The 12,250-nt window shown below is 47.4% G+C and overlaps 1 protein-coding gene across 3 annotated transcripts in view; it reads left to right on the forward strand.

The window, feature by feature from the left end:
* LOC101949906 (natural killer cell receptor 2B4) overlaps positions 1–11,873 on the forward strand; it is a 33,269-nt gene extending 21,396 nt beyond the window's left edge. Inside the window, exons 4-10 of one of the 3 annotated variants that reach the window (XM_065573612.1) lie at positions 590–616; positions 990–1,100; positions 1,635–1,708; positions 5,192–5,257; positions 7,299–7,334; positions 9,044–9,103; positions 10,211–11,873. In XM_065573612.1, the coding sequence (XP_065429684.1) occupies positions 590–616; positions 990–1,100; positions 1,635–1,708; positions 5,192–5,257; positions 7,299–7,334; positions 9,044–9,103; positions 10,211–10,291 (455 nt within the window). In that variant the 3' untranslated portion in view covers positions 10,292–11,873. The remainder of the gene's footprint in view (positions 1–589; positions 617–989; positions 1,101–1,634; positions 1,709–5,191; positions 5,258–7,298; positions 7,335–9,043; positions 9,104–10,210) is intronic. The other 2 variants (XM_065573614.1, XM_065573613.1) reach the window with 2 other exon arrangements.
* Positions 11,874–12,250: the final 377 nt, after the last annotated feature.

The following is a 12,250-nucleotide window of genomic DNA, read 5'->3' on the forward strand; positions in this document are numbered from 1 at the left end:
CCTTTTCAATAAAACATTTGTGACCCACTCTAGTTGCAAGTATTGTAGTGGGTGATGTGCCTATAGAACTAGAAGTAAGGGAAAGAGAGCTGATTGGCCAGACAAACTGGCAATCATCCAGAGAAACAGGAGAGGGACTTCCTTTCTCTGCAATGGATTCTGGGTAGGAAAACCCTTTATAAAACTCCTGATTCCCTCTGAGCAAGAGAGTGAGAGTTGTAGGGCTGATGAGGAAAGGTCACCTTACCTGGAGGAACCTGGCCCCGTGTAAGACCTAGTAGGGAATATTTTGGGTGAGTAAACAGACTGATGTCAAAAAGTCTATTTTGTTGTTCTTTTATTTTAAAATTTTGGTGCGTTTTGTTTTGTTTTTTCGCTAAAAGTCTCTGAATTGGGTCCCGGTGATTAGCTTGGATAGCCTTGCTGCTGCACTTGGCCAGTAGCATGCTAAGGATATGAGTAGTATGTGTATGAGCGCATCTGTAGAATGGTATTACAGTACAGATGGTTACATGCCATAGGCTAGTGTTGCAAGCTCTTGTGATTTTTGTTGTTGCAAGTCTTATGACCTTAAGTATTTTCATTACAGCCCCAACTCCTGGAATCAAACAACAAGGTGAGACCCTCTGCTTTCTTTCTTTTTTTTAAAGTAAGTTTCTAGCCATCAATAGGTTTGGGAAACAAGCCTGAAAATGTGACCCAAGTGAACTCTAAAGGATTGGAAACCAGAGGGCAAATAAAAGAAAAAACAACAACATGGATTTTGTAACCCAAACTCATGATTTTATTGAATACCAGCAGTTGGCAATATTTTGCAGCAGTCTGTTGGGCTCTGTGACAATTGATCTATCACTTACCAAAGCATCTACTGCCCATTAACTAACCCATCATAAACATGCTATAAAGTAGGGTGCAGAATAAGGGTCAGGAAAGGCTCTGGCATTCTGCCGTGTAACGAGAGTTCGGCTTTTCACCTTTCTCTCTTACAGACTTTTTTCAGAAAGTCCCACTGTGGGCAATTGTTGCTGCAGGGCTGGGGCTGCTGCTTCTGCTCACGACGCTCACCCTCATCTTCCTCTGCAAGCATCGGAAGAAGCAACGTAAGTGGTTAAAAGGAAACTCGTCCGGTAGAGGAACGTCACCTTCAGGTCATGAAAGTGACTAAGATGAGGGCCACATACGGATGGCGGAGAGCTGTCTAGACACTGTCGGTCCTCCCTGCTGACACCTGTTACACTGGAGGGCAGGCTAGATGGTCACACTGGTCCTCTGACTCCATTCTGGACTGAAAATCTATGACTAAGACATGCGAAATTGGCCCTGTAAACCCATAGTAACCCCCTGAAACTGCCTCTTGTCTGTTGATTTTTAAATGCTCGTCCTGATTTACTGCACTGCAGCTTGGAACCTGACCCTGGGGTAGGAGGCCAAGAGTCTTAGAGGAAATGCTAAGATCACTGGGATCAGGGTGGGTGGCTCTGGGAAACATCAGGGCTGAGGGTGATCTGTTAGTGGCAAGCTGCCCACACCCTGTAATCCTAAGCAGAGAGCTTTGTCTGGGGTAACTTTCATCCTGTGAGACTGGGATGCGATGGGGTCTCTTACACAAGTTGCTTTGTTCTGCCTCTTCAAAGGCTCCTGCAAAGACGGTGACCCGCCCATCACCATCTACGAGGAAGTGGAGGACGCCTGCCCCAGAAGAAACGCTGTGAGTCCCCCTTTGTAGGCAAGGCCAGAGCAGTATTGTTACAGCTTACTCAGCTTAAAGATGGCAAAGGCTGAAATCTTTCACAGATAGTGAGTCTCATGGAGCGCCACTGTGCTTTGGCAGAAGGAATGGATATCACTGACAGCCTTCCCACCCAGATCAGCTAGAAAACCGTCCCTAGGGACATGGGGATTGCCAGACTGGATCAGACCCAGGTCCCTCTGGTCCAGTATCACGTCTGTGGTAGTGGTCAGCACCAGATGCCTCTGGAAGTGGGAAGAACCCTTCTCTAGGCAGGTGTGGGATAACCTGCTATCAAGGAAGGCCTCATTTTCATCCCTAATAATCTGAGATTGGTTTAAGCCCTGAAGAGTGAGCTCTTTATCCCTTCCAAAATTCTGTTTGCATTAATTGTTATAACTCTGAATATCCTTTTTCTCCATATAAATGTCTCCCATCTCTCTTCGACTCTTAGTCACTTCTTGGCCTCAATGACATCCTGTGGGAGTGAGTTCCACAGTCTAATTATGCATTAATTGAAAAACTAGTTCCTTTTATTTGCTTTGAATGTGTCACCTTTTACTTTCATTGAGTGTCCCTGTCTCAACACAAGCACAAGGTAAGAACAGAGACTTTTTCACTAACGCCCTAGAAAGCCCCATGTAATAATACATGTGGCGGGTTGGACCCCCCATCTGGGGATGCCACCTGATGTACTGGGATTTCACTGAGCCCGCCTGCTCCACTAGCCTGGGCTCCCTCTCTCTGTTTTGCTGAATTAGGCTCTCTGGTCTCTGGCAGCATTCACACAGGTAGGGACGCACTATTTGTAGAATATCACAGTCTGCAAACAGCTCTCTATGGGAAGACTCAGCTAGGAAATTGCCCAGCACTCAAGTGCAGCGCCCTTCTGGAAAGTACACCCAAAATAATATTGTCTTGCGCTGTAGAGAAATCTATACAATGTAAACTCATCAATTCACCCCATCCCTCAATGTGGAGGAAGATATGCACAACTTCCCTCTCCCCAGATTTGAATTGCACAAACTGGGTTTTGGAATAAACTAAAACAAGTTTATTAACTATAAAAGGTACATTGTACGTGATTATAAGAGATGGCAAACGGAACAAAGCAGATTACTGAGCAAATAAAACAAAACATGCAAACTAAGCTTAAGATCGTAAAAATACAGGTTTCAAGAAGTAATTTCTCACCCTAAATGTTTTAGGCAAGTTGCAGAGTTCCTGGAGCTTAGAGTTCCAGTTATTTCTCTTTACAGGCTGGACCCCTGTCTCAGTCTGGACTCAGCCCTTGCCTTTCCCTCAGCTCAGTTCCTTTGTCTCTTCAGGTACTTTCAGCAATCTTTCTTCTTGGGCAGGAAGGCAATGGAGAAGAGTCCTGTTTGCCTTACATCAATTCTATTTAAGGCTGGGGAGTAAGGCGGGAAGCCTTCGTTTCCAGTGGAAAAGTACCAGCAGTGTCCAAGATGGTACTTTTTACCAGGTGACATTATCACCTGATCTTGCAGTGTCAAAGCAACCATGAAACCAGGTTTATTTGCAATGTCCACAGGAAGGAACTCCCAGAAGATGGGGATCCACATCTTCGACGATTCATTGTCTTTTTTCCTAATGGCCCATTAAGGCTGATTGCTTATTGTTTGGTGGGCGTCTCCAAGTATAACCATAGTTGTAATTGTTACATAGTTAATATTCCTAACTCCAGATACAGAAATGATATATGCATACACATTGGATAATCACATACAGTAAATTATAACCTTTCCAATGATATCTTACATGTGCCGTCTTGCATAAAATATATCTTAATTATGCCATATTCATATCATAAGTATATTTCAATAAAGAATATGGAGCATCATGTCACAATGCATAACTTAGCACTTCTGTTGCTGCTTTTTACCTGTGGATTACAAAGCACTTTATGAAGTCAGGTCAACATCATTACCCCCATTTTATGGATGGGGACATTGAGGCACAGAGTGGGGGAAATGACTTGTTCAGGGTCAAAGATGACTGTGAAACCTGGGTCTCCTGATTCCCACTCCAGTGCCATTTCCCCAGGGCTGTGTATCCAGCCGGGGTGACTAAATTCCCCCTGAAGTTTTGAATGCCATAGGCATTCTTTACTTCCCATCCAATATTTGTGTTGTGTTGCTGCGTAGCTGTTAAGCAGCTGCTGCGCTCCACCCCAGAGGTGGCTGCCTTGCAGGGGTGGGGGAAGTAAATCCTGTGTATAGTGTAAACATTGCTTTGCAGTCCTGCAGGATAGAAGTGCTATAGAAATACGCTTGTTGTAAGATCTGAAATAAGAAATATATTTTCCAGAGAGGTGAATGGAATGTCTATCAACATGCAGGATTAATTCATAACCACCTGCTGCCATCTTCTGGCCAGTTTAGAGCATAGCTGCTCCCTTTCTGATTTCTGATCCTCTGCTGCCCCCTGGAACTCATTTCATCTCGCTTTTCGGAGCTGCCGCAGTCTTAAAATACTTTCCCTGTATTCCTCTCGTCTTTCTTGTTTTGTTACGTTTCACTTCTCTGTTTCTTGGATAAGCGGAGCTAATGTCAGATGAGCAATGGGTTTTTCTTAATAAAAGTACAGATATTTAATGTATAAAAGCAACATAAAAATCAGAGGTAACACTGTTGGCTATTGTGTATATGCACCACTGTCCTCTACTGGCTGGGAATCAGAACTCACCAGTTTGTCATAGGCCCTGTGCTGCTATTGGCTAATGGGGATTTCCCTTTAGCTCAGGTTTCAGGGACGGGGACTTCTTAGCAGGAGGACTCTGAGCTCTACCCCTGCTGTTACTGAGACGTTCTGGGTGACCACAGATTTGTTAGTGATCACTGAAGGCCTGACCAAATAAGCAAATGTGCTGCTGCCTTTCAAACAAGCTGAAGGTGATGGAGCTACGCTACCCCTCCCAGAGGGAATGACCAGACTGAACCTTGTGGTCTGGAGGGCATGTTTGTCTGTGGAAAGGTTGTCATGACTTGAGTCCCCTCCGGTCAGTTTTTAGTCTGCACCATTGTGGCCTATCCACGCTGTATGTCTTAGTTTTGTGAGTTTAGCTTTAAGGAGAGATGGTATCCAATGCTTTATGAAACCCCAAAGAGATTAATTCTACCACAGTCTCGCCCTCCACTTCTCTTGTATCTGCTTTTTAAATAAAGCTGATCACGCTTTTTCGGCATGACTTCTTCTTTGCAGTCCCCCAGCGCTACTTGTCGTCCATCATCCTCTAGCAACCTGATTCAGAGCTCATTGAAGTCAGTGGAATGGTTCCTGTTGATTTCGTTGCACCTTGGATTTGGCCCCAAAGGGTGGTTGAATTTTATTCTCTTAGCAGTTGAGCCAGTGATCCTGACTGAAGAGACAGGAAGGAAATAAATCCCTTATTTTTTCCCCCCATGACTAAGATAACCCAGTTGTTGTTTTTCCCCTGTACAGAATGGAAATGCACAGAACAGAATTGTAGGAAACACCATCTACGCTGAGATCAACTGCAACTCACAAGTAAGTGCCCAGTGGTCCTCCCAACCCAGGTTCACTCTGCTGCTTTCAAACCATAGGTTTTGTTTTACATCAAGCTACTCCATGGGCAGGTGCATGGATGAAAGAAGTCACCTCTCAGGCCTGTGGGGACCAGAGCCTCTATTGGTGTAAATTGATATTGCTCCATTGAGTGTGTGTGTGTGTGTGTGTGTGTGTGTGGTTTTTTTGATGGAGCGATAACAATGTACGCCAGTTGAGGATCTGGCCAGTGGTTCTTGAATAATCGTAGCAATGCTGGGCTGGAAGGGACCTTGAGAGGTCAAGTCCAGCCCCCTGCGCTGAGGCAGGGCCAAATAACCTGAGACCAACCCTTGTCCAACCTGTTCTGAAAAATCTCCAGTGATGGGGATTCCATAACCTCCCTCAGAAACCTATTCCAGAGCTCAATTCCCCTGAGAGTTTAGAAAACTTTTTCTAATATCTAACCTGTTGCCTGATTCTGAGTGGTTATTGATTATATTGACTTCAGAATTTCCAACTGATCACTGATTAGATTTGAGGTTTGAAAGGTTCTAGTTCTGGTATCAGCACAACAGAATGAAGTTCAGTGTCTCATTGGGAACCCCAATGTGCACAATGACCACACTCACCTGAATGTTCCTATCCTGAAATATCCACAGCTGATTTCTGTTCCTATCCCTAGGGTTCCCTGATCTCATTTTACACCCCAAATCCCCTAAACACAATATTCTCAGTTCCCTGATAGCTCAGGGTTACTGTTGGGTAACTCACTTATGCTCAGGCTCATAGTCCTCCAAGCCTTATGCTAACTACTAAAGGGAAATATCTCACAGGTGTAGATCTCTGGGTTCCTCACAACACTGCCCCATAAAATACCTTCAGGATAGTTCTATGAGATAGAGACTGGAATCTCCCTTGCTGCAGATTAAGCCCATTACTAATTGCTCTACCTTCCATGGACATGGAGAACCATTGACCCCCGTCCTCTCTAACAGCCCTTAACAGATTTGAAGACTTATCAGGTCCTTTTTCTCAAGACTAATCCTGCCTAGTTTTTTAACCTTTCATAGGTCAGGTTTTCTAAATCCCTTATCATTTTTGTTGCTCTCCTCTGGACTGTCTCTCCAGCTTGTCCACATCTTTCCTAAAGTGCGGCACCAGAACTAGACACAATACTCCAGCTGAGGCCTCACCAGTGCTTAAGAAAAGCAGGACAATTATCTTCTGTGTCTTACTTACAACACACTCTTAACACGCACCAGAATATTAGCCTTCTTTTTGCAGCTTCATCACATCGGTGGCTCGGATTCAATTTGTGATCCACTGTAACCTCCAGATCCTCTTCAGCAGTTCTACCACCTCCCCATTTTATAGTTGTGCATTTGATTTCCCCCCACCCCAGCACCTTCCTAACTGAAGTACTTTGCACGTGGCTTTATTGAATTTCACTTGTTGAATTCAGACCAGTTCTCCAAATTTTCAGTCATTTTGAATTCTAATTCTGTCCTCCGCAGTGCTTGCAACTCGTCCCTGCTTGGTGTCATCTGCAGATTTTATAAATACACTCTCCACTCCCTTATCCAAGGCACTAAGGAAAATATTGAATAGTACCAGGCCCGGGACTGGCCTCTGTGGCCCCCCCAGATACACCCTCCCATTCTGACAGCAAACCATTGATAACCATTGATTGCCTTCAATCCATAACGTTTTTGCTCCGTTCAAGTTCTAATCTAACTGTAATTCTCTCCTTGAACAGCCCCTGATAAAGGGCTGTGTTCTAGTGGTTTGTGCTAGTCCTTGGGATACCTAGTCTTGAATCCCAGCTCTCCAGCCGACTCACTGAGTGAGTGAAGTGTTCTGAGATCTAACAAACAGAAGCACTACGTTGTTATTAGTACAAGGATCCCAGGGTCAGGTCCTCAGCAGGTGTGCACTTTGCATAGCTCCACTGAAGTCAATAGAACTATGCTGACCTACGCCAGCTGGGCCCTTTGTCCATCATTTGCTCTTCACCGATGTTGATTGTCTTGACTTTCCCCAGGTCAGAGACTTCACGGTGTACGCTTCTGTCCAGAGGGTGAGTCTGTCTTGCTGTGGTGGTAGCCGTATCTGGGCAAGCCACAGCGAATGGCCGTATTGGGTTCTGCAAAGGTTTCATCCTATGTAGCTGGGACTGCTAGTGTGTGTAGGGTAAACTTTCAATGGGCTTGGCAGGATTTCCCATCCACGTTAATGGGAGCTGGCAGCGTTGTTGTCACCCCCGTCGGCCTGACCTGGTGCTCTGAGCTGCATGGTGCTGGCGGCGGTGTGGCCTGGCTCCAGCCGGGCGGCACGGCTGTAGCGCCGCCAGCCACCGGTGCTCCAGGGAGCGTGGCAAGGGGGCAGGGAGCAGGGGAGTTGGATAGAGGGCAGGGGAGTTCAGGGTGGTGGCCAGGGGGCGGGGGTGTGGATAGGCATCAGGGCAGTTGGCAGGGTCGGGGGGAGGGAACGGGGTTGAATGGGGGCAGGGAACCCAGGGGGGCAGTCAGGAATGAGAGGAGGGGTTGGATGGGGTGGTAGGGGGCAGTCAGGGGCGGGAGTTCCGGGGGTGGTCAGGAGACAGGGAGTGGGGGGTGGGGTGGATGGGGCAGGGATTCCAGGGGGGCTGTCAGGAAGGAGGGGGTGTTGGATGGGGCGGCGGGGGGCAGTCAGGGGCAGGGGTTCCACGGGCAGTAAGGGGACAGGGAGAAGGGGTGGTAGAATGGGGCAGGGGTTCCCCGGGGGAGGGGGGCATCAGGGTGTGTGTGGATGAGGCAGGAGTCCTGGGGGGGGGGCAGATAGGAGGGCCGGGCCACGACACTCTCCCCTAACCGTCCCTCCATACAATTTATGAAACCCGATGCAGCCCTCAGGCCAAAAAGTTTGCCCACCCCTGAGCTAGGTGGCTAGTGGGATTTTCAAAAGTTTAGGCACCTTTCTGCGTTTTCAGGCTCCTAAATACCTTTGAAAATCTGGCCCCAACTTCCATTGACTTAGACCCCTTTGAAAATACAAGTTGTAAGGGTTGGCAGGTAACATTTTCAAAGGCACCTAAAGACTTAGATGATCCTGATTAGGACTTGTGCTGCTGGCATTACTGGTGAATGCCTGACCCTGCTGAATTCAATGGAGCTAGGATTTCACCCCATCCTCTAACCTTGAAGGCTTGGCTAAGTCCCACTGCCAGTCGATGGGAGTCCTGCTCCTACCTCATGTAGGTGCTTTTGAAAATCCCAGAGTCTAACACACAACGCCCAGCTCAGGGTCCGCCCACCAGTGATGTGGGCAAAACGATCCCTCCATGCAATCCCTGGATGGCCCCACAGCAGCAGCTACATAGCTATTGATAACACGGCGCCTTGGCCAGTCCCATGAGTGGAGGCAGCAGAACAGGAGTTGGGACTGAGGTGACCATGCAGATGTCTGTTAGGCTTGAAACACCAATCTCCACCAGCCTTGAAGGGGTCACAGGGGAAGCACTCAGCACTTGGCAGGATCTGGCCCTTCGCATGCCTGGCTTTACTTTACCATTCTGCGCCCTGCAGCCCATCCAACAGGGGCATGAACTGTGCTATTTAGGTTCCTGTCCCTTTGGAGCGTTACTCTTCCTGATGGAATAAGAGCCCTTTGCAGTACTCGTTCCCTGATGGCTTTGTTGGTGACGAATGGCGAGTAACAAATGTTAGCACATGTCTTTGCTAGAGCGTGGCAGGGAAGCTGGGGTTTACTTATGGATGTTATAACCAACCGTCTCGCTCTGCTTCACAGCCTCCTTCTGTCAAGAGGAACAAAATCAACCCGTCCTTCATCTCGACCATCTACGCGGAGGTAAGGGGTGTGCTGCTCCGATCCTGCCATGTTAAACACTGGCTCTACCAGCAACTGAATGTCCCCTCCCCCACACCCCACCAGAGCTAAGAGTGGCCACTAATCTCAGGGCAAAATGCTAGTTTTGTCCCCGTGACCCACTCCCCGTGGTGGGGAGAGGGAGGGAGCATTTACCCCTCCTCCAGCTCTTCAAAGGGAAGGAAAGAGGAAAATTCCACATAGGTGTGGGCCAAGTTCCCTGCTGGTGTAAACGAGCTGTAATTCCATTACATCTGCTGTCACCCTGGTTTCAATGGGCACAGATCCCGAGCTGGGGTAAAAAGAGCCATCCCACCACTGGAGTCGGGGACGGGGGGGGGGATAGATTCTCGCCTGGTGTAAGTAGATGCAGTCCAGGCTGACTTATGCCAGCTGAAGATCTGGCCCCATATGTTTATTTCTCCTGCCTGGGGCCTGATTCTTCCACTGCTGGGCATGAGCAGCTTCCACTTGCTCTGCTGACAGCGACTCCTCTCCGGCTGCAGCTCCATTTCAAAGCAGGGTGAGGCGGTCCTGCTCTCGCAGAGCCGGTGCTGGCGCAGTCTGACCCTGTTCTGTCGAAGCAACTACTGAGGTTCCTGTTCCCTACAGCCTGTTCTCCAGGGCTCTGTCCCTTCCGCCAGGCAAGCCAGCTAACGTGGCTGATGCTCGCAGCAAGCGGTCTGGCTTTGGCTTCGAAAGCATTGCTGAACAACCCGCTAATTATAAAGCGAATGACGCAAGAACAGAATCATCAGTCTTGCGTCACCCACTTGCCACTGATACCAATTAACATCTTTGTTAAAATTCAGGGCAGGGTCCCCACCTGCTGTACATCGGCTCCAGTTTCCTTTTCACAGACATGCTGGGCTCATCTCCCATCCAACCACTGTCCTTGTCACTCCACATCACTGCTTGACTTTTGACGTGGCTAATTTCCTTAAGAAAATTCTTATCTAGCCTCATGGACCTGTCTCCTTTCCCCTCCCCACCCCAGGATTGTAAAATTGGTAGATTTGGTGCCTCTGGGGTTTGTGTGTTTGAGACTTCCTGTTGAAGCACATTCAAGGTGGTTGGTTTTTCTTGTAGGTTCAAGACGCCCCTTCCAGACCCAGGCAGCCTCAAAAGCAGCGCACATCCTCACCTAATCCTGGGCATTTGTATTCCTAGCTTCCGCAGCCCCTCGCTGCAGGACACAACCTTCCTTTCTTTAAAGGCCTTTTCCCCGTGGAGCGAGCTCCTTGCTGATGGACAGACCTCCACCTGTGCAGCTAAGCACAGCTTTGATCTGACCAGCTTGGATGTACAAGACTTGGGGTTCTTCCTCCTTGCACTCAGAGCAGAAATATCACAATAACAGCATCTTCATTCGTATCGTGCAGTCCTAGGCCAAACCATGAAGGATCATTGAAAACAAATACAGAGGGAGCAGAGAACAGATACCACAACCTTTTCTTTCTTTGGGAAAGGTTGTTTGAGAAGATTTGATGTGCAAAGATGGTTGGTTTGGGGGTATTTTTTGTTAATTTCAACTGGTTCAACACTCCTTTGCAGTTTGCACGCAGGGATGTGTATAGATTTAATTGCATTAACAGGCATTGTGGGTTAATTAGCTTATTTATAGCTTTAAAAATATAGCTAAGCAGGACAGATGTAGGGTGTAACCTCCCCAATGCTAGTGTAAGTCAGGAGTAACTCCACTGAAGTCAGCTAGGGCAGATAATCTGTTGGTGTAAATCAACAGAGCTCCAAGTTACAGCTGTGTCAAATCAGGGTAGGTGAGAAGAGATTCAGCCCCTACTCTTCAGGGAGGTGTCTAGGCCAGGGGGCAGGGAATGGCACTGGAATTTGAGGTTAAAAGTTTTGGTGACTGAGTTGCGTAAGAGCTGAGACACAGGTCTTGCATCACCCAGGTGAGGAAGAAGATAACTATTACCAATTGTTTTATTTTGCACAAGACTAATACAAGTGGATACCATCAGGTGCAATTTAGGCAGAAATTGTTTTGTTTTAAAAAAAAAGGTATTTTACAAAACCAAAGATCAATAGAAATGTATCAAGATTTAAAAAAAAAAATCTATTTGAAATGTATTTAAAAAAAAAAAATCTCGATCTTACACTGCACTAGTTTGAGCCCAGTGTCCTGTTAGAGTGAGCAAGAGTCAAACTGACTAGAAACAAAGGTGAAACTGACCAGCCAGGTTTGTCCTGGCTGAGAGAAATGCAAACCAGCAGAATAGAGAGAATCAAGAGGAAGTTTTGAACCTTCCTGTGACTTGCATCAACTTGGTGGAAAAGGCAAGGAAACTTGTGTTTAAAAGTAGAGCAAGAGTGAGGAAGGATAGCCCAATGGGTAGGGCACTGCCATAGCTTCTAGTGTGACCTTTGTGTACGTCCTTTAGTCTCTCTCTCTCTCCTCCCATTTCCCACATCTACAATGGGGATAACAGCACTGCCTTGCCTGCTGGGTAGGGTGATCAGATGTCCCAATTTTATACGAACAGTCCTGATTTTTGGGTCTTTTTCTTATATAGGCTCCTATTACCCCCACCCCACCCCCACCCCCTGTCCTGATTTTTCACATTTGCTGTCTGGTCATCCTAGTTAAACTCCATAATCTTCCTGGGTTTTTTCTAATGCAAATAAGCATATCAGTTTCCATAAAACACACATTTAGAAAAACAGAACAACGCCTGCCATTGGTGAAATGAGACAAATTATGGGCAATAAAATCTCAGTACCGTGAGAAAAAGGGGAAAATGAAAGTCTATTTATGCAGATATCATCTCTCTATTTATCCATCATTAACTCAGCCAGAGGTGAGGGCTCTGTTGTGGGAGAGGGTGGGTGGGGTTCTGTGGCCTGCGATGGGCAGGAGGTCCTACTAGATTAGTGGTTTTCAAACTGTGGGTCGCAACCCAGTACTGCGTTGCAGAATGTAAGGCACTGGGTTGTGGTGGCTCTGGTGAGCACCGGTGATCGGGCCGTTGAAAGTCCTGTCGGCAGTCCTGTCCAGCAAAGGCAGGCTAGTCCCTACCTGTTCCAACACTGCGCTGCATCCCAGAAGCGGCCAGCAGCAGGTCTGGCTCCTAGGCGGGGCCGGAGCACAGGGCTCCACGGACTGCCCCC

The sequence above is a fragment of the Chrysemys picta genome, chromosome 20 (assembly GCF_011386835.1).
Source record: "Chrysemys picta bellii isolate R12L10 chromosome 20, ASM1138683v2, whole genome shotgun sequence".
Lineage (NCBI taxonomy): Eukaryota > Metazoa > Chordata > Testudines > Emydidae > Chrysemys > Chrysemys picta.